The 19,922-nt window shown below is 42.4% G+C and overlaps 1 protein-coding gene across 2 annotated transcripts in view; it reads left to right on the top strand.

Moving 5' to 3' along the window:
* The first annotated feature begins 299 nt into the window (after window positions 1–299).
* Window positions 300–19,922, top strand: part of cdh13 (cadherin 13, H-cadherin (heart)) — a 387,431-nt gene continuing 367,808 nt past the window's right edge. The window contains exon 1 of one of the 2 annotated variants that reach the window (XM_026176725.1): window positions 300–777. In XM_026176725.1, coding sequence (XP_026032510.1) covers window positions 733–777 — 45 coding nt within the window. In that variant the 5' untranslated portion in view covers window positions 300–732. The remainder of the gene's footprint in view (window positions 778–19,922) is intronic. The other variant, XM_026176726.1, reaches the window with a different exon arrangement.

Below are 19,922 nucleotides of genomic sequence, written 5' to 3'. Positions count from 1 at the left end.
GAACTGCGAAAATTCATTCCCCGCACAAATTAACAATTGATCATTTAGCTAGAAGCAAGGAAACACGCTGACACGAATGCAGCTCTAAAGGAAGCTATTAAAGGCCGAGTGAATGATTCATGTTTAAGCCTCTTTGGTCGCGGCTCGTGTTTCTAGTTTGGGTTTAAAATGTTTCATTACTGAAGTTTTTCTCTCAGGCACCATCGCAGTGGTGCGGCTTCGTGGGTAATAGAGGCTTCCCGTGCGCCACTGACACTGATGACAGACACCGTAAATAATCTTGAAAAGAGGGTGAATTACAGACACTATCGGGGGCATAAACCTGTCGCGTGTGAAAACTGAAACGGCGCGATACGCGTCATGTTGATGAATCCTCGAAACCTGCGGCTGCACCTGCCGAAAACTCCACAAACGAACCGGGTGTCGACGCTGACCCGCTGCTTGGATCGCGACGAACTCCCCGCCTCATCCCCCACCACTCCCCTCTCCGCCTCCCCCCCGTCTCTGTCCTGCTCATAAATCTATTGGTCGTGGTCTCGCCTTCACTATCCAGCACTGTGCTGATCAGACTGCAGTTATATTTGGAGGAAGTTGGCAGCTGGCGGCTCACGGCGAAAGGCTTTCCTCTCTCTCCGGCGGTTGGACAGTGGAATTATGAACACAGCTCACAGAGTCTCTATCGCCCTGTCTTGAAGCTGTTTGTGTTTCGCACCCAGAGAAATTTTACCGACCATGGAGATTGGAGTCTGCGTTCTCTTGGCTTTTCTCCTCCACCAGGTAAGACAGACGAGATGTGTGCGCGTGTGTGAGGGATTTGGGGACTATTTCGCTGAGACTGGGAGCGATCCCACGCTCTTTTTATTCTGGTCTTCCGCCTGGTCTCACCCGGGCTACCCTTGTGTGTTAATGGCGCAAACATATGTGTTGTCAAGTTTGTCCCGGGTCTGGAAATGGCACACGATACATCACCTGCACAGCCAGGTCCATCCGTGCAAGTTTATTCCCGTTTAGTCCTTCTTGCGCGCGTCTGACTGTCATTTAGGGCTCCGAGTTTGGGGCAGAGGATATCGAGGGTCTGGCAGTGTGCGCGGGGTTCGTTCACTTTAGCAATGCCTTTCACATTTTGTCCAGAGAAAGAGAAAACATGGGAAGGAGAGAAACTGAAGATGGAAGAAGACTGAAGCAGAGCGCAGGGTGTGTATCCTCTGTCTATGTGCAAATCACGGCACCAGCTCTTGTCTCCAGTCGCATCTATATTCCGCTCAGCCACCAACTTGAGCGTTTCTTTGGGCTTGTGAGGGTGTGAGTGTGTGAGCGAGGAGCACACACAGGAGCATGGAGAAGAGGAGAGGAGGGGAAAGGGGGAAAGGCAGCGGGGGGTGTCAGAGACACAGAAAGAGGGGCAGTGAACTAACTTGGCCGCTCTGCTGTGTTGGGTATTTTTACTCAAGTCCACTGGTCTCTGCAGACGTGGGCTCCCTTGAGATATTTAATAAAGCCTTAATTCCCACTGTGATAGAGCCACTCGTCCGTTTGATCTGACTTTAATATGAAGAGAGGGAGCGGTAACTCGGAACAGCTGTTAATACCAGTCAAATCTTTAGAGCAGGATTTCTGCACCAAGGATGCCGAACCTTCCTTTTATGTCACTTTCGCCGTATTTTCATCCACCTTTGTGAACTCGAGCAAGGACGGATCCAGGTGCACAAACGCCTCTTTCCAGCCTTGATCTCTGACCTTCTCTTGCTGATGCATATTCATACATCCCTCTTGAAGATCATAACAAGTTTCCTTTGAAATAGTCACTGTGCGATGTCAGGCTCTATTCGTGTGGCATGCTGCAAAGGTTTAAGCGGCAGCTAATTTTTAAAGCATCCTAGCTGAGACTATTTCTAAACACAGCAACAATGCGAGAGCCCCGAAGCGTGCCAGGCAAACAGCTCATTTGGGAAACTGTGCTGTGCTGCTTCTCTCGCTCCTCTCATCCTGTGTGTCTCTTGCTCGCCCTCATCTCAGTATTGAGAGGCAGCACAGCTCTTGTGGTATTTCTTGTTTGACCCGTGCAGGTTTAGTGCACACTTCCTGCTGTGCATTATATTCCCTTTTAATTGGATAAGCCATTTCTACATTGTAGTTCAATTTGCTTATCTGCTGAGATTCAGGTTAATAGTGTCGACAGAGAAATTATTTAACTCCCTGTTTTATTGATTAGGACCTGGCCTCTCTTGCACGTGTATGCTGCGTCTTATTCACACGCATATGTTTTTCATCTTTGTGAGAAGGCGTAGATTCACTTACTCGCCCTGGAAAACATAATGGAGAGTCTTATAAAATGTCTTCAGTACTGAGTAATTTTTAAAATTTGTGATTCCAAAAACCTTTAAACGTGCTTTGGGCTTTCCTTTAGCCTCTGCAGCTGATGGACAAATATTTATGTTAAAATCTGAATCTTTGTGCTGTGGCTGTCCTGTCATCACTGACAGCTAAGGTCTTGGAATTCCCAAAATATAAATCATTCAAGGTGTGAATCCACACTGACTAATGCAAACCAGTGAAAACAAAAACATATGACAGTACTGTCGCCTCCAGCGATTTTCTTCCCAGTCTGGCCAAAAACAAACCAAACAGCTTTTTATGCAAAATGTGAGTTACACAGTCGTTCTACTTGACTCATCATCCAGATGAATAAATATATATTCACAAACTTCCCTTTCTGTCTTGCAGAATAACACGTATTGCAGCGTGTAGGCTCAAACTAGCTTTTCTTTTTTAGAGATTGTCAGACAGGTGGGAGCCAAACTCATCTCCACAGTAAGCTGCTGCACCCACCCACCACCCCCTCACACAGATATGCAGATATACGCACACGTTGCACTAGTAGCCCCCTCTTTGGTAATAAATCCCTGTTTTCCAGATCGAACGCTAAGCAGTCTCTCCCGGTGGAGCAGTGATTCAGAATAGGCGCAGCACAGCTGGGAGGTGCAGGTGCAACGATCCCCCACCCATTCCCACTTTGATTTCTCCTCCTTGTCTTCCTCCATCGAATCCCCCCCACCCCATCAAACTAGCTGATTAACCAAACTTTATCCACCATTTATTTTCTCAAACTGCCCTGTGCTGTTTTCTCGCCTCTCACCCGTAGATGAAGACGGTTTTACTACAGTTTAAATTCCTGGGTTGGCACCTGGGCACGTCGTGGACGTTTACGGCTGCGGTGACCAACGGACTGTTAACGTTCCTGTTTAAGCTGCCGCCGGCACCGAGAGAGACGGAGAGGAAAGGGGGAGGTCACGGTCCCCAGTAAAAATGTTTAAAGTGTGCAGCTGAAGGCAGCGGCTTGCCACGGTCTCCTGTTACTCATAGATGGGGCTGACCTTCACTGTGACACATACAAACACACACATACACACTGGGAGAGTTGACACACACGCTCGCATTTTATTCTTTTATCTCTTCCGTCTCTCGCAGACACTCAGTCCTGGAGGCGGGTCATTGATCTAGCATGATCAAAAATAGAGGCCACTGCCATTTCTGGTATGCTGGTGCGATTTATAATTCAGGAGCGCAGCAGCAGGTGTGCATCTCGTCGCAGTATTGTCATTTCTAGAATGTTTCTGTTTCTAGCTTGAGTCCTTTTTAATCATATACAACACCAGGGTTCGTTTTCAGTTATCCAGGGATTAAATATGCAGTGTGTCGCCTGTGCACTTTAGTGTGCTTTCCTCTTTATGGACTGTACAGATGGAGCCCGTCACGTCCATCACTGGTTACAATCAATTATCCTTTCAAAAGGAGACCTCCAGCTAAGATCTCTTTCCTCACTCAAGGTTTCTTATGTGGAGTGTCTTTTCAGACCTGGCACCCCTCTGCTACTAAGTGCTGTTTCAGTGATGGACTTTTTATGATGGAGTCTAGTTAAAGAACGGAAGGATGACAAGTCACAAAGTCTAATGATGCCAGTCATTAAGGCAGGGTGGTTTCTTTCTTTTCATTTCGTGGTCTTCGCCCTTCCTCACACTTCCCTGCTCTCTTCTCATTCTTCCCTCATCTCTTCTCACGGCGCCGTCGGGTTTCATCTCCCACAGCCGTGCTGCCAAAATAAAGGGTTAGAGTTAAGAGAAATTGCAGAGAAGTTTGCAATCTTAGCAGCCTACAGAGGCAGACAAACAGCCCGAATAAAAGGAGCATGAAATGGTTCAAGTGAAAGCAGTCCAATAGCAATCTAGACTCTGCTGTCTAAATGTACCCTGGTGTTACTGTGGTTCTAACAATCAGCTGGTAAATAGGCTTTCTAGTGTGGGGCTTTGAGGTTTCATTCTCCTTCACATTGTACTTATCTATGCTCTTTCCTGGGTGGAAGCACGCAGCCAAGCGTGGTCTGTGGTGTTAGAGTGCTCTTTGGAGATTTTTTTCAGACTCTGCTGTTATTGACAGAAAACTCTAAAAGCTTCCTGTAAATAAAACACTCACATGTGCCCGTACACCTGACCCACAATCGCACAACTCCAAACACACACCTGTTCACACTCTTTCCTTGTAATGGGAGACTCCGAGTTTTTATTTATCCGTTTATTCCATTTGTTCCCTTGAGACTGTGGTCGAGCAACATGCTCTGTAATGGGCTGTAAGGTCAAATGCTATCTTAACTCCAATGAGGAGAGAGTGTGACCTTTGAGGCAAAAACAGTCTTCTTCAATCTTCTTTCCCTCGACGTTGCCACTGCACTCGCTGGAGGAAGGGAGTGGGTTAGAGGAGGTCGAAGCAAGGGAGGATGAAGTGCAGAGATAGCGAGGGTAGTAATTAAAGTAAATATGTCCCCTTAGCGCTCCATTAGAATCTGCCTGCATTTGATATAAGTGGCCTAATTATGCAAAACGCCAGTGGACGTTGTGTAGTGTAATCACGAAATGTGCCAAGTGGGAGAGAAAAAAAGGAAAATGTCGCGTTCTAGGACAGAGGATTAATGGTGCGTTTGTGAGTCAAGCAAAAGACTAACACAAACATACACACATGCACAAAAGGCCTCAGTAACCATGTGTGAAGGACATAGCGGTGCAGTTTAACGTCGTCCCTCCAGTTGATCAAGCTTCCATCACAGTTTGTTCTCCCCTGTCAGACAAGCAGATGAACGAGCACAAAGATAAAGCGGCTGACAGACAAAGAGCTATACAGATACCCAGGTCCAGATAACTGATGAGAGCAAAGCAGCCGTGCCCCTGACGCCACATTCAAAATCTCAAGTGTCAGAGAAAGTGAGATGGTCATGCCACGCCCCCCTCGTCGTCCACTATCAGCTTTAGCAAACTCTGTGCAACACGTTACAGATATTCAGGAGCTATTCACCCGCTCCGTTTGTCTCTTTTCCAAAACATCCAGATATGTCGTTCTGCTTTCTCTCTCTCTCTCACACACACACACACACACACACACACACACACACACACACACACACACACACACACACACACACACACACACACACACACAAAAGCACAAGCATGGGTCTATGTTTGGCAAGGAGAGCGAGTTTCTTTTTTCAGCATGATTGCGATGACTCCTCTCAAAGTGTGTGAAGCTGCCAGCAGCACAGTGGGTGTATTCATGTAAGAGGCTGGTACAGCAGGGTCCTGTTTCTTCCACAAGAGTAGTTTTACAGATAATAGTAGCAGATGATGATACAGTGAGTTGCATTAGCCTTTGCTGCTGCCATGCACTTTCTATTTAGTTCAACTAAGAGACGCGTTGCAGACCATTCACAAGTCATGTGCAACACGAGGCCACAGGTCATTAAAAAGCTGGCTTTTCATCACTGACTGTGTCGTTAGTCACAGCCACAGGGTCAAAGTGGTGATTGAGGTTTGCCAGCTGCACTTGATCTTTTAGGTGAGCTGCTCCCTGCTGATGTTTCTGTAGGTGGAGTTTCCAGCTACAACAGTGTGGCGCGAGTCACCAGTTAGCTAAAATGGTTCACTGTAGTAGATACGAAGGAAGGACACACAACTCTTGGTGTTCCTGTTTGCATTTTCAAAACAAAAGCAGATTTTAGTTATCTCGCTCCCATATTTGGTTGAAATGATCAGAAATGAGAGGAGCACCAGTTCTTGCCTTTAGCAAGATTTATAGATATTTTTTTTAACTAAATTTTAAGGAGGTCTTTAAAAATAGATGAACAGGCGTTCATAAGTATGCGATGCACAGCCTACCATATGCTTACCTTGCACTGTCCCCTATGGATTCGTCTGCTGGCAAAAATGATGCAGATTATTTCCTTGCTGATAATGAGCAGGTTTTTTTTTAAAAAGCTCACTTAAACTTTGACATGTCTTTTAATATCTGCTTAGATATTAAAGCAACATTCATAATTTGTACAACTGACAACTGCTGACAACTACAGCAGAGCAGAATTAGCAACATGGTGCAATAGCAGAGAAGGAGAGCTCTGAACTCTCATGTGAACCAGTATAGAGTTCACAGGGATAAAGAGGTGTTGATTGGCTCATCACCTTTGCATTGCAGCGTGCCTGTACGTGTATATATGTGAGATGAGTTAGTGAAGTGGTCCCAGCTTTGACACTATATTTAAACACAGTCTGGTGATGCAGTAATAAGACAGAACTGATTGATTTGTGTTGGTCCTGATTCATTATAATATTGTTCATGACGTTATCATCGGTGAGGCTCTCCCTGGCTGTGTCCTGTACAGTCATACTAGTGCAATGAGATGAGCTTGGTCTCGTTGACGTTTTACTGCTTTATCTGCTCTGATTGTCTCAAATATAATTCGACTCTTTGCAGACACATTTTGAAAGAGTAATTTTTGTGTTGATTTGATCAAAGCAGCCAAAAAGGCTGTACGTGGTGTTAAAGCTGGATAATAGTACAGGATGTATTATCACCTTGACTTTAACATTGTTCTTAAAGCAGCAGTGGAGACTGACTCTCTAATGCTCCACTTGGAGCACGATGAGATTGTTTGAAGGCATCAGCCCTACTTTTTCATTCTCTCCCAACACAACTCTGGGTTTTCACTTCGTTCTGTGTTCAGCAAAGGTCTTTGAAGTAATCAAATCCCTCTCTGCTGTTAAACGGAAATGATAGCTAAGAAGGGTTTCTTGACTTTTACGAGAAATCACTGCAGCTTATTCGCTTCATCCTTTTTTTGGCTTTGCTGCGAACAAAAATAGGTAGATTTTTTTTTGTTCATCATCCCACTTGCACCTATGCTGCTCCCCGTTTTTCTGTTCTGAAAATATCTCTAGTCTCCTTTTCACTTGGTAGGTAGACACCAGGATGGTTTTTGCATCGTCTGTTGGCCCTCACGCTGTTTTATCCCTAACTCAGTGATTCAGGAGGCATCAGGTGGGTCTGACGCATGCAGTACCACCCCTGCTGCCTAGATGGCAACAAAATGCCAGATATCCTTCGAACAAACGTCAGGGGTAATTGCCACTTAGATCCACTTAGTGTTTAAACTGCAGGTGTGACTGTGTAGGTGTGTACATTTGTTTTTGTGAGATGTTTTCCTATAGATGGATGCTGGTATGGTAAGAGTGCTTTTTGCAAAGGTAGAGAGGCCGTTTAAACCCCTGAACTTGCCTGTCAAGAAAAAGACAGGGATTCGAGGACTCATTTGAAGTGAGCACACAAAGCACTATATTGGTGCCTACGCAGGCAGGTCGCTTCAAGGCAATTAGAATAGCTCTTCCCACTTATTGCTTTTGATGTCAGCATGTGGGGGAACGAGAGAGAGCCAACTTTTGCCTGCCACTGACAGAGGGGGCTGCCACCTCAGTTGAATTCCTTTAGACACAATTAATGTCGCGCTCTATTCACAGGTTTATCTCATATTAATGCAGGCAGGTCCAAGGCTTTGAGCTTACAAATGAATTAAATGATGGGGCAAAAAGAATCGAGTGGAAAGAAAAGGAAAGAGGAGTGCCAGTGGACTGGTAACAACCCTGTTCGTCACAACATTAGGTTCTGGTTTTATTATATTTTGAAGATATGTGATCTCCCTTTAAGGTTTGTCCTTGTGATCTATCAAAATTCAAAGTTTGCACAATATGTAGGCCAGGAAACGCTTCAAGCTGCTCTATGTGACACTTTCAGTGCACTGCAGATTTACATCTTCACAAAGCTTTCTTCATCTCAAAGGATTCTCAGTTCATAAGGTCCTTTTTAACACGATGCCGTAGCAATCAGAAACCTAAAACTTTACTCTAGCGTGAACCTTCTTTCCTTGTACTGATGCTAGAATCAGTGTTCCCACTACTTCCTGACCTATCACCCTAATTTTGAAGCGATTATTTGCTTTCGTGATACTTATCGCCCATGTTTTATGATCTGAAGAGACTCTTTCAAGGTGATCTCAGACCGCCTCAGCCAGTTCTTGTTTGGGGAGATCCATGCAGGAGTTTGTCTTCCAGACCCAAAGTAATTAAAACATAGAGTTTAGGGCACGGAGCGATCCATCTGCATAAGTGCATAGATAGCTATTCGCAAGTACACTTAAGGGCTTTTGGTGTTGTCGGCTGTGCTGTGATCCTCATGGGATGGCTGAGGCAGCAGTAATGAAGGTAAAGATGAAACTGTGGCTTTGGCTGCGGTCTGGCGAGGTGAGTGCAGAGATTTCCATCCAGATACCGTTTCCACCTCTTCACACTCACGCTGTAACTAATTCAAACAACTGCAAACTGCACGCTTGTCATTAAAGCTGATTGTTTTTCACCACAGGGAAGGATTACAGTCTTGAGATCCAAAGTTTTCACCTGACAACAGTGATATGACGCAGGGTTGGCTGCCGCCCCTTTCATTATCTCAGCTTCACCCCTCTTATCAACTATAGGGGAGATGCAGTGTGTGCTATAGGCTTTCTGCCACGAGCGAGCTGACTGGATTTGATTTTCATTAGGATTGCATGTCTTCACTGTCACATCCTCTCCCCACCTCGTACGCTTTACTGGACACAATTTTCCGCTGCGGTGGCCCTCGTAGTGACGGCTTGGTTTTTCACGCCGCAGTAGAGTCACACCAGGTGGTCGGTTATCAGCGCATTTACTATTACAGTCCCCCCTGTGGTTGACCTGCTCAGAAAGGGCTTTTCTACCTTTCCTAGACTCCCACTAGGAGACATGCTCTGCTGCAGCACTGGGACAAGCTACCTGCAGAATTAGAGAACCTGGAGGAAGCTGTCACAAGTCAAACAAAGCTCTGCATAGAGCAGGATTGGGCGAGCATATACTAATGCACACACACACAGTTGACAGACATTTGAAGGCTGTTAAAGCTGAGACAAGCTCATGTTCCTGCTCCACAGAGGGACTGGCAGATCGATTGGGGATAATTATTTCTAATGGAGCCACAGTAGGGAGGAGAGTGTCCTTTTTAGCGAAGCTAGAATGTGTCCACACATGGCAACTGGAGTATTTTTTTTATTTGTGTTTATGAGAGATAAGAAACATGGCTGTTGTTAAAACTCGCTGTTCTATCTGATACTGTAGGAAACATCACATTTTAAAGTAACGTCGAAATCCTAAAAACAAGAAATGACAGATGCACATTTGTTTAAATAAAATAATAATATTATGCATTAAAATCCAAACCTATAATAATTATGTAGCACAATTTAGGAAGATCGCACAATGGTTCAGCTCTATACTTGAACCCCAACATAGCATTGCAAATTTGGCCACACCTAAAGTTTTTCTGATTTCTCAAATTGATTCATTTATTTATTTTTCAGCCCTGTGAAGCCGTTAGCCTCATATTCCTACAGAGAATCAAAAGTTACTAAAATTACAGCGAAAACATCTCGATTTAGATGGTGAGACAGAGAACAGACTGCATCTGACCATTAAACAGTTTATCAATGAATTCTGTGCCTCTGAAAATGGCAACAATGTAACCATTATATGTAATTCCAGAGCAGTATTTCAAAGTAACCTACTCCGAGTGCTTACAGCAATAACTGAAGTCTTCTCTGAAAAACAATCTCAACATTTTCGGTGGAGTTAAACAGGAATCATTCAGCACAATTTCAGAGAAAGATTTCAAAGTTTAAAGTTTTAACTCAAAAATTTGAATTCTCAGTATACACATGCAAGTTTGTCTATATTGTATTGTTTATAGTTTTGGACAGAGATCATGATTTATCTCAGTTTAGATTCCCATTTTCACATACACCTGCTGGTCTGTTCATTAACACATACGTGTAGTCAGCCAATAACACGGCATCATTTGGGCATGTAGACGTGGTTAAGATGACCTGCGGTTCAAGAGCTTCACAATGAGGAAAAAGTTATTTAAGTAACTGTGAACATGACATAGTTGTTGGTGCCAGGTGGGTCTGAGTATTGTAGAAACTGCTGATCTACTGGGATTTTCCCACATAACAATCTCGAGGGCTTCTAGAGAGTTCTCTAAAAGTAAAAATATACAGTGAGGATTGAAATACCTTGTTTGATCTCAGAGCTCAGAGTTGAATGGCTGTTTTAGCTGATAGGAGGGCAGCGGTATCTCAGATAACGAATTACTACAACCAAGAAATGCACAAGCGCATTCCTGAACACACAACATGTCAAAACTTGAAGGAGACCACACGACGTGGCACGCCTCGACTTCCATGGGCTCGCCGATATTAGGCGACTTTTTGTCATCGTTTAAATGCCGCAGCCTACCTCAGTACTGTCGCTGACCGTGACCTCTCTTATTTGACCACAGTGCACCCATCTGGTAATGGCTACTTTCAGCTGAATAAACCATCTAAAAAACAGATTTCTTTACCAGTTTGAGATGATCATGACAACATGATAATGAGCTCCACAATCAGAGTGCGTCTGGGATGTGGTGCAACAGGAGATCACGGATGTACGACTGACAAATCTGCATGAACTGTGTGAGGCTGTCAAGTCAGTGTGGCCTGAAATCTCAGAGGGAAGGTTTTAGTTTATTTTATAATGTGAATACAAGTTTTTTTTTCCAGTGTTGTATTATGTGAGATTTATTTTTGTATCAGTGATCAGATTGTTTATACAATTTGACCTAATTTGTATGAAAATAGATTCAAACAAATGCCTGGATTTGACTTGTAAATTGGCTTGAATTAACATAGCACTGTTTGATGATATTCTTCTGCATAGTCTTGCTCACTGACAGAAACATGTACATAACACATATAAAGATGTTCAGTGAGAGACACATTTACTGCAGTATACAACAAATTGATCATTTTGGTTGACTGTGCTATGATGCCTCCAGTATTTAAACTTTTCTAAGTTCAGCTCAGCTTTATTTCAGTTTTTTTATTGGCCCTAAATCACAATAACAGTCCCATCAAGGAGAAGGTAAAGAAAAATCACAACAATGAGCATGCACTTGGTGGCAGTGGGAAGAAACCTCCTACAGGACCAGGCTCAGGGAGAGGCAGCATCCGCAACGATCTTTTTTAGGGTGAAGGGAGCGAGACAGGACGGTCAGCGTGTAATGGGAAACCCTCAGCAGCCCAGGTCTATTGCAACAAAATTAAAGGAGGATTCACGGTCACCTGATCCAGCCCTAATTATTCGTTTTATTGACAAAGACAGTTTTAAGCCTAATCTTAAAAGTAGAGAGGCTGCGTGTCTCCTGAATCCAAACTGGGAGCTGGTTCCACAGAAGAGGGGCCTGGAAGCCTCCCATTTCTACTTTCAACTACCTTAGAAACCACAGACAAGCCAGCAGTATGAGAGAAAAGTGCTCTGTTGGGGTGATATGGTACTATGAGGGCTTTAAGATAAGATGGGACCTGATTATTCAAGATCTTCTATGTGAGAAGGATATTAAATTTGATATGGATTTAAAAAGGAGCCAATGAATAGAAGTCAATATGCTTCGTCTTTCCAGTCTCTGTCAGGACTCTCGCTGCAGCATTTTGGATCAACTGAAGGCTTTTCAAAGAGTTTGTAGGAGAATCTAATAACACTGAATAATAATATTCCAGCCTGGAAGCAATAAATGCATAAACTAGTTGTCCAGCATCACCCTGAATCAGGATGTTTCTAATTTCAGAGATAATGTACAACTTCGAGAAGCAGTCCTACATATATGCTTAATATGCACACTGAAGGACATCTCCAAGGTTCCTCACAGTGTTACTGCAGGTCATCCAGACCAAGTATCTGCTTAGACAGCACATTTCTAAGATTTTTAGGGGTTCAGTTTTATCTGAATTTAGGTGGAAATTAGAGATCATCCAGGTCTTTATGTCTTCAGGACACTCGTGTAGTTTAAGTAGTTGCTGTGTTGGTGAAATTACTTGAAAATAGTAAGTACTTATTAATTACTGATTACTTCTCCAAGAAAGTAATCCTGTTACTTTACTGCTTATTGTCAAAAGTACTTTTAAAAAACATGATACACAACCTGAATAGGTAATAAAGCGATAGACCTTTCAGCCCAATTCTATTTTTTCCTGCATAATCCATCATATAAAATTGAATCAAATGAAAAAGTCTCCAAGCACACCGTTGTTGTTCTTGTGACATTACCAATAAGTTTGATGTGTCACATGGCCCTCTTCCCGTTGGAAAAACAAAAGTTGTATCCAAGATGGCCGACTTCTAAATGGCCACCATGGTCACCGCCCATCTTGAGGAGTTTGCCCCTCACATATACTAATGTGCCACAAACAGGACTTTAGTATCACCAACCATTCCCATGTTATTGCGGCGTATCCATATAAATGGCCCACCCTGTATTATTATTATTATTTTGGGAAGGTTGGATTTTCTTCTCTTAAAAATATCTATAAGTTTAATATTAAGTGATTAACAAAAGCTGAAATATTAATAGCAACCTTGGAGATTTGGTAGAGTTGCTTGTGATCTTGATCAGCATCATTCTCTGGTTCTCAGTGTTTTTACCGAAGGCTAATGAAAACCTGTAAGTAGAATTATATTTACCTTAGTGTCTCAGTCCTCTCGCCTTTTCCACGATGTGCAAGAAAAAGACGCAGACTTCTCCAAAACATCTCCCACTTGACAGATATATGTTGGAAGGCAGCAGTGACCACCGGCCACTTACTGTAGTCAGCAGGCTACATTTTGAGCTTTTAATTTGGATGTCAGCTATCAGTGAAATAAAGCAGCTGCAATTGAGAAACAGAGAAGACTCGAATGCTATCGACAGAAAATCATTTCTGATTCTTTAACTGAAACTCTCGACATTCACCTTTTCACTCCAATATGTGCTCATCAGAAACTATCCTGCAAAACAAATCAATTCAAACATGTCTTTGATTTTGTATAACCGTGCAGCTCGTAGACAGAAGTGTTGGCCATCACAATCATATTTATTGCTCATAATTACAACATTTTATTTCTAAACATTCAATCAAACACATTCCAGAAACCGAATGCACATGTCAAGTGTTTGACTCCACCACAGGTGCTCCTTGATAACTCTCAACATCAAAAGCTCAGACAATTTATTCTCTCTCGTCGTCTGAATGTGAAGAGGCATTAGCACTTTGCTTTGGCGGTGGGTGGGTGGACTCTCCTCCTGCTGCTGCGTGCTCAACTTGGAAAGTAACTCGACTTAACTAAGAAGTGGTAATAAGTGTGTGGGAGAGCAGACATTAACATGCAGTTGCCAAATTGAGACACTATATCGTATTTTATTTTATTTTCTGTGATGTGCTGACCAAAAGTAATTGGCTACAAACTACAGAATGAACACTTTCATGTTACAATGCAGGCTGATGCTGGCAATGGCCTCCGAAGCATGAAGACCAGTTTTCTGTTCCACCCCGAAACACTACATCTTTGATTTATGCCCCATTGTACGTGTCTTTGTTAGACTCTGGCTCCATCATGATTTTAATTGCCCTCACAGAGGCCTAAGGGCATCCGTAGGACTTTGTATCACATGCATGTGGGTCACACACGAAATCCTTTCTTTTTCCCATCACAGGAAAAAACCCAACAAAACCTATTCCACATTTGTTTGACACAGACGATTTTGTTACGAGTTGTAGACTACATTCACATGTGTACACGTTTGGATGTAGGATGTGCTGATAAGTGTCTCTGGACGAGTGTTTCCCTGTGTGGTGTTCTGGGAACTGGCAGCTGGAGTGGACACTGTGGGACACAGAGACACTTATTTTATTTCTTTTACACATCAGGTAGATTCAAGCATTTGACGCCACACCAGAAGCAAGACGAAGAAATTGGTTGAACAACTAGAATAGGGTAACTTTTTCTGGAGCAGTGAAGAATACAGATATTTACAGACTCATCACCATCAACTTGTTTCATTCATTATTGTTCTCACTGTGGTAGATGTTGCTACTCTATATCACTCGTTGTGTTACTCTGTATCTCACAGAAAACACTCTGAGGTGAGGTTTAACCTGAGATTCTGGCATTTTGGGCAAAAATAAATTTATATTTAAAAATCGATTCAGGATTTTAATGAACCGATATCATGTTATCCAAGCTAGAATCGATTTTAATCGATAATCAAAACCCAGCCCTACAACAATCAGCCTTTATGAGCCAGGACTTGGTGACAGTGGGAAGGAAAAGCTCAGTTTTAACAGGAAGAAACCTCTGGGAGGATCAGGCTCAGGGGGGGCGGCCATCAAATGGTTGGGGTTGAGATGGGACGGAGATATCAGTTAAAGATCATCCATGTTTAAGCTCTGATCATCTCTGACTTTGGACTTTATATTATCAATACTTACTGGGAAAACACTTACTTTTGGCCACCTTTCACCAGTTCTCTAAAAAATGTTGCATCTGTTGTTGCTCCAGATTTCTTTGCCTGGTCTTTTCTCATATTCTCTTATTATTTTTCTCTGGTTACAAAATTTATTCCCATCTGTGCAAAAAACACAAGAAATAAAAATAAACACAATTGAGCTGCCTTACATTCATCACACAAAATTACCTGTCTGTCCAGCTTCTTTATCCTTAATGTGGTTAAAGATGCAAAGTGGAAAAGACAGATAAAGAGCGGAGCTGAGAGAAGGAGACTTATAGAGACTAGAGAGTGCAGGTAATGATGGTGGATGGTAAGGCGAGGCAGGTGGTGAATGCCGAGAAAGGTTTGAAGTAAAAAAAAAAGATATAGCAGAATTATGGAAGACGGAGCCTGTTTGGCAGCGTTCATGTGTGGACTGTGGGTGGACGGGGTCGCTGAGTTGTGGCTTTGAAATGGGTCCTGACAGAGTCATTTCTCACGTGGAGATTTACCCAGGCTTTTTCCAGAAGTGGGAGGACGAGACTGAACGACCCTTTCCACTTGTCATGAATATTTATTTGGTGAGAGTGTTCACAGGCTGCTGCATAGAATGACAAATCGTAGTCTCCAAAGCAACTACCTATATTCTGTCCTGTTTATTCCTCAGCTCGTTCCACCTGTGACTGTTTCTCGTCTAATCAGATCATATTTTTTACTCTCTTGTTTGTGTCTGGAGCATTTGGACAACACTCACTCATAACCAAACAACCCGAAAAACCAAGACTTGCTGTGAGGGTCTAGAAATCACACAAAATCAATCACATGCATGACTGAATGATTGGCGTGTTGGTATTATTTCCATACACAGAGTCCAAATACATTCGACTTTATTGAGACATCTTTGCTGTAAAATGTTTGCATGACAAATGTATTAAAGGAGATATCATATTTCAGTAGAATTAAAAAAAAGATGAGAGCCGAGTGATGGATTTTGGGGGGAAGAAAATGAAAAGTGTTTAAAGCTAGAAAAATGAAAAGGATGTAAAGCAATTTTCAATTTCATGCACATCGACACACCAACATATGAGTCACTGTACAGGAGACAGTATAGCACAAACTGCTCTGCCACATGGACACATGTATAAGATATATACATGCACACAGTCAGATGCTTTAAATATGTCTGTTCTCTTTATTCATGTACTTTTTCATTCATAAACTCATGTTTATCCATGGAGCCTTCAATTTTGCTTATCTCGTCTCTTCTCTAACTACATGTTGATTATGTCTGTTTAATGTTTGGTGTATGATAGAAAACCATGAATTGATTTGCAACATTAAACTTTCAGGCCATAAAACTAAGTGTCAAATTAATCCTTTGCATGTCTGTTATCCACTTACGAATCACCCGAAATGACAGGAAGTGGCCCTTTTTTATGATTTCGATTGATTCCAATGGTTTGTGTAGTTTCTGCTTCAAGTCAATGTTTTGCTTTTATATCTTTTCATATCTGCACAGACTAACAGGGATCCTTGATTTCCCAGCAACCATCCATTACCCAATATGGGAGAGCTCCCATAGCACGAAATGAAATGGCCTTGTTTACAGAGCCAGACTTGTCCTTTATGGCTTCATACGGGCAAGCATAAACCTCTAAATGCCAGAATCGAAATCTCCCGCACACAACGTCGGTGTACGAATGTGGCTCTCGTGCAGGATTTCAAACATTTTCCTCGATCATTATCACAGTCTCAGCCGTGCTCTCATAGAAGCCATTGTGTTCTCTCAACAGCCCTTTTATTATCATATTACAGCTATGACTGCAGAGATTTGGAAGGAGATTTGGATTCAGGCGAGATCATCTGTCTGCTTGCAGGCGTTAGCCAGGGCACTGCAAGCTGACTGAACACGGCACAGTTGAAAAGTTGAGACTGAGCTCATTATTTTGATGCCTTCTTTGGCTCTGATTATTATACGGTCATTTTTAACGTCAATCTTTGGTATCAATTGTTTTTATTTTATTTTATTTTTTACTTGCATGTACTTTATGCAGACCAATGATAGTTGCAGCTTGTTAAAAAACAGATTGATGATGTTTTGCACAAGGAAATAGCTGCTTAAAGAATAATATGTCTGCTGAATCAGAACCATCAGCCGGAATCTTCCACTTATTATTTTAAGACATTTGATAGTTTTATCAATACACTTAGAGGAACTAATGCTCCATCGCCTGCATTTCCTGCACACGAGCTACCTGATTTCTTGGCCTACAAGAGACAGGAAGAGGAAAATGGATTTGGAAGACAGACCCCCGGATGGTGTTTTTCCCCCTTAGGCTGAGTGCTAAACAATGGTGACAACAGCAAGTTTTCAATAACTTTAAAGCAGAAGAGAGAAATAACAAATAAAGTGCAGGCTTGTTTTCCATGATTTAATTTTCACTTCGTTGCATTACAGGCAGGGTAAATAAGGAAGGATATGAAAAGTGACAAACAATAAATGGCCGTGCGTATGTGTTGTTGCAGGCGTGGGCGGGCTTCTATTTCTCATTTTTTGGTTGGCTAGTGCTCAGGGATTTTACACGTAGCTATATGTGCGCTATTATTGTGAGTGGTGAGTGTGGAGAGAGAATGGTCTGAGGCAATCTTTTTTTATCCTGCTGAATCTCTCTCTGGGTGGAGAGATTGGGCTTTGTACTTGTGATTGGAGGGAATTAAGGCCTGCCTTTGGTCGCTGGCAATAGCAGACAACTGGGGAACAGGTTGAGTCTGGTGTGTGTGTAGGTGTGTGTAGGTGTGTGTAGGTGTGTGCAGCAGGAGAAAGAGGGAGAGATTAAGTGCTACCATCAAACATCATTCAGGAGCTTTTCCAGGGCACCTTTTCTCTCACCTTGGCTCTTTATGCACAGAGTGCTCACTGCTAGAAACAACATCTACTCTTTTTTAAAACTGTACCTATTTTTCTCACTAAATACTGTGTAACCTTTGCCCTCGTGTTCTTTTACGATCCCTTAATACAATTTGAAAATACTTTATCAGCTAATGAAGGTTTTAGCAGTGCAGAGTAACATACTTGTTGTCATCGGACTGAAGTGTGACGCTAACAGAAAAGTGCCCAGAAACCAGTTCCTCAAGCGCTCAGTTGAGGTGGCTCCTGAAGTGAGTCAATCCCTGTCACCCCACTTTACTCTACACTGAAGCTATAACTTCTTTAACTGTGCAATGTAGAGTTACATGAACTTAAAGATCAATTTTATATTTGGTTACAGGACCGAATATTTACTGGAGTCGACCACTGTCACTGATCGATGCTGTGAACAACTAGAATCTGATCAGAAAATCGTCGTGTTCTAAGAATGATATTCTCACGTGTTGAAGGAGACACAGCCAGACTTTGACTAACCGATCATTCAGTCTGACGTCACTAGCCGTGTCTGGGCCTAAACTCCGCTGCAGGTCCATATATCAAACGATCACTGTGGCATTACTGAGAGTTGAAAAACTGTCTAAAGTCTTTCATCTTTAATAAAATGATCAGCGTTCTGCTCTACCAGGTGTAACAACTGAGTTTAACATCCAGGCATCCATGAAAACAGAATTTATGACATTTAACGGAGTTAGAAGTTAGCAGGAAGTTAGCTCGCTAGCTTCTATCTAAATACAATATAGCATGTCCTGACTGCGGGGTTTTGGAAACAAATTCAAACGTACAGCTCTGTTATCACTTCCAACATAAATGAAGACAGAAAACTAAACAGCAGTGACGTTTGTAGGGTTACTGAAGTTGGGCTAGCTGGTATATAATGATGTGCTAGGTGACCGCTAGCGACACAGCTATGTTAGCATAATATAAACACGCTAACTTTTTTCCACTCGATAAAAGTTAACGTGAGTGTTCTCGGTGGTCAGGAACAAATGTAATCGCATGGCAGGATGCTGTAAAAGGACCAAACTTCAGCCAGGAGAACAACTGAGATAATCCATCCACAATACGAGGTTAGTCATTCATATACTGCTGCATGGGCTGGGCTGTAGTTACATCCTAAGGTTTTAAAAACTGAGCTTAAATGAATGATTAGTGGTAATAAAAGCCGAGGGAGGTCAACAGGGATCACTGACTGTTTTAGGAGCTTTTTGAGATTAAATAGAAGAAAATACAAAACATTAAACATGTTAACAACACAAAAGCCATATTAAACGCAGACTACTTTAGGCCCGGAAGTAGGATTCGTCACGTCATCACTTAATAATCGGATAGAGTTTGTGTGCATAACAACTGTAGCTGCCTCCACCAGTGTGTGAATGTGAGAGTGAATGAATAGTGGAATTGTACAGCGCTTTGAGGGCCCCGAAAAGCGCTATATTATTATTATTATTATTATAACTTAAAGAGTAGCCCACTAATGGGAATTTTAGGGTTAACGATAACAAATGATAAAATTTTGATATTTTAATTTTAAGTCATTGCATATTTTTCACAATATAATACAAATGAAATGGCATTTTGGACTGTTTGTCAGAAAAAAAAAAACTATTGAGGGCGTCCTCGTGGACCGTGGGAACTTTGGTGGGCGTGGTTGAAAATGTACCATTTTGCAGACAAAATAATCGATAATAATCAATCGACTCTTGCTTGAACTGAAGCGATAAAACAAAAACAAGTAGCATATGTGAAATGCGAGGCAGTATCTCTTATAGCTCTTACCCAGGTCTTTCCAGGCCACGATACAGCAACAACATATAACCTGTCAAATCTAATGATTTTTTTCATTAGAAATATATGGAGAAGGAAAGACAGACTTTTTTATTTATTATTAGTCTGTTTGGAAGGCGAGAGATTATAGTTGCGGTGTCTTTTGATAGCCCATCCAGCTTATCCCTTGATATTGTTCCCTGCGCTCCACGTTTTATCACAACAACAGGGGTTGTCTGATAACAGGCCACTCCACTGGGAATAACAAATCACACTTGTTTTACAGCAGCATCTCTGAGACAGAGGAGGAGGAGAGAGGAGAAAGAAGGGAGGAGGGAGGGAGGTTGATGGAGCATTCAGAAAGTGGAAAGAAATGGCTCACGGTTGGGAATGAAGCAAAAAACCAGAGCAAAGCTTTGTTGTGGTGCAGATGTGTCCCCATTCACGTTTTGAGGTCTATCCAGAGCAGCAGAGACGTCTAAATGATTGAGGAATTACTATTTTGTCT

Source organism: Astatotilapia calliptera, chromosome 7 (assembly GCF_900246225.1).
Source record: "Astatotilapia calliptera chromosome 7, fAstCal1.2, whole genome shotgun sequence".
Classification (NCBI taxonomy): domain Eukaryota; kingdom Metazoa; phylum Chordata; class Actinopteri; order Cichliformes; family Cichlidae; genus Astatotilapia; species Astatotilapia calliptera.
The sequence above is the reverse complement of the archived record's forward strand: the minus strand, read 5'-3'. Positions and strand labels throughout refer to the sequence as shown.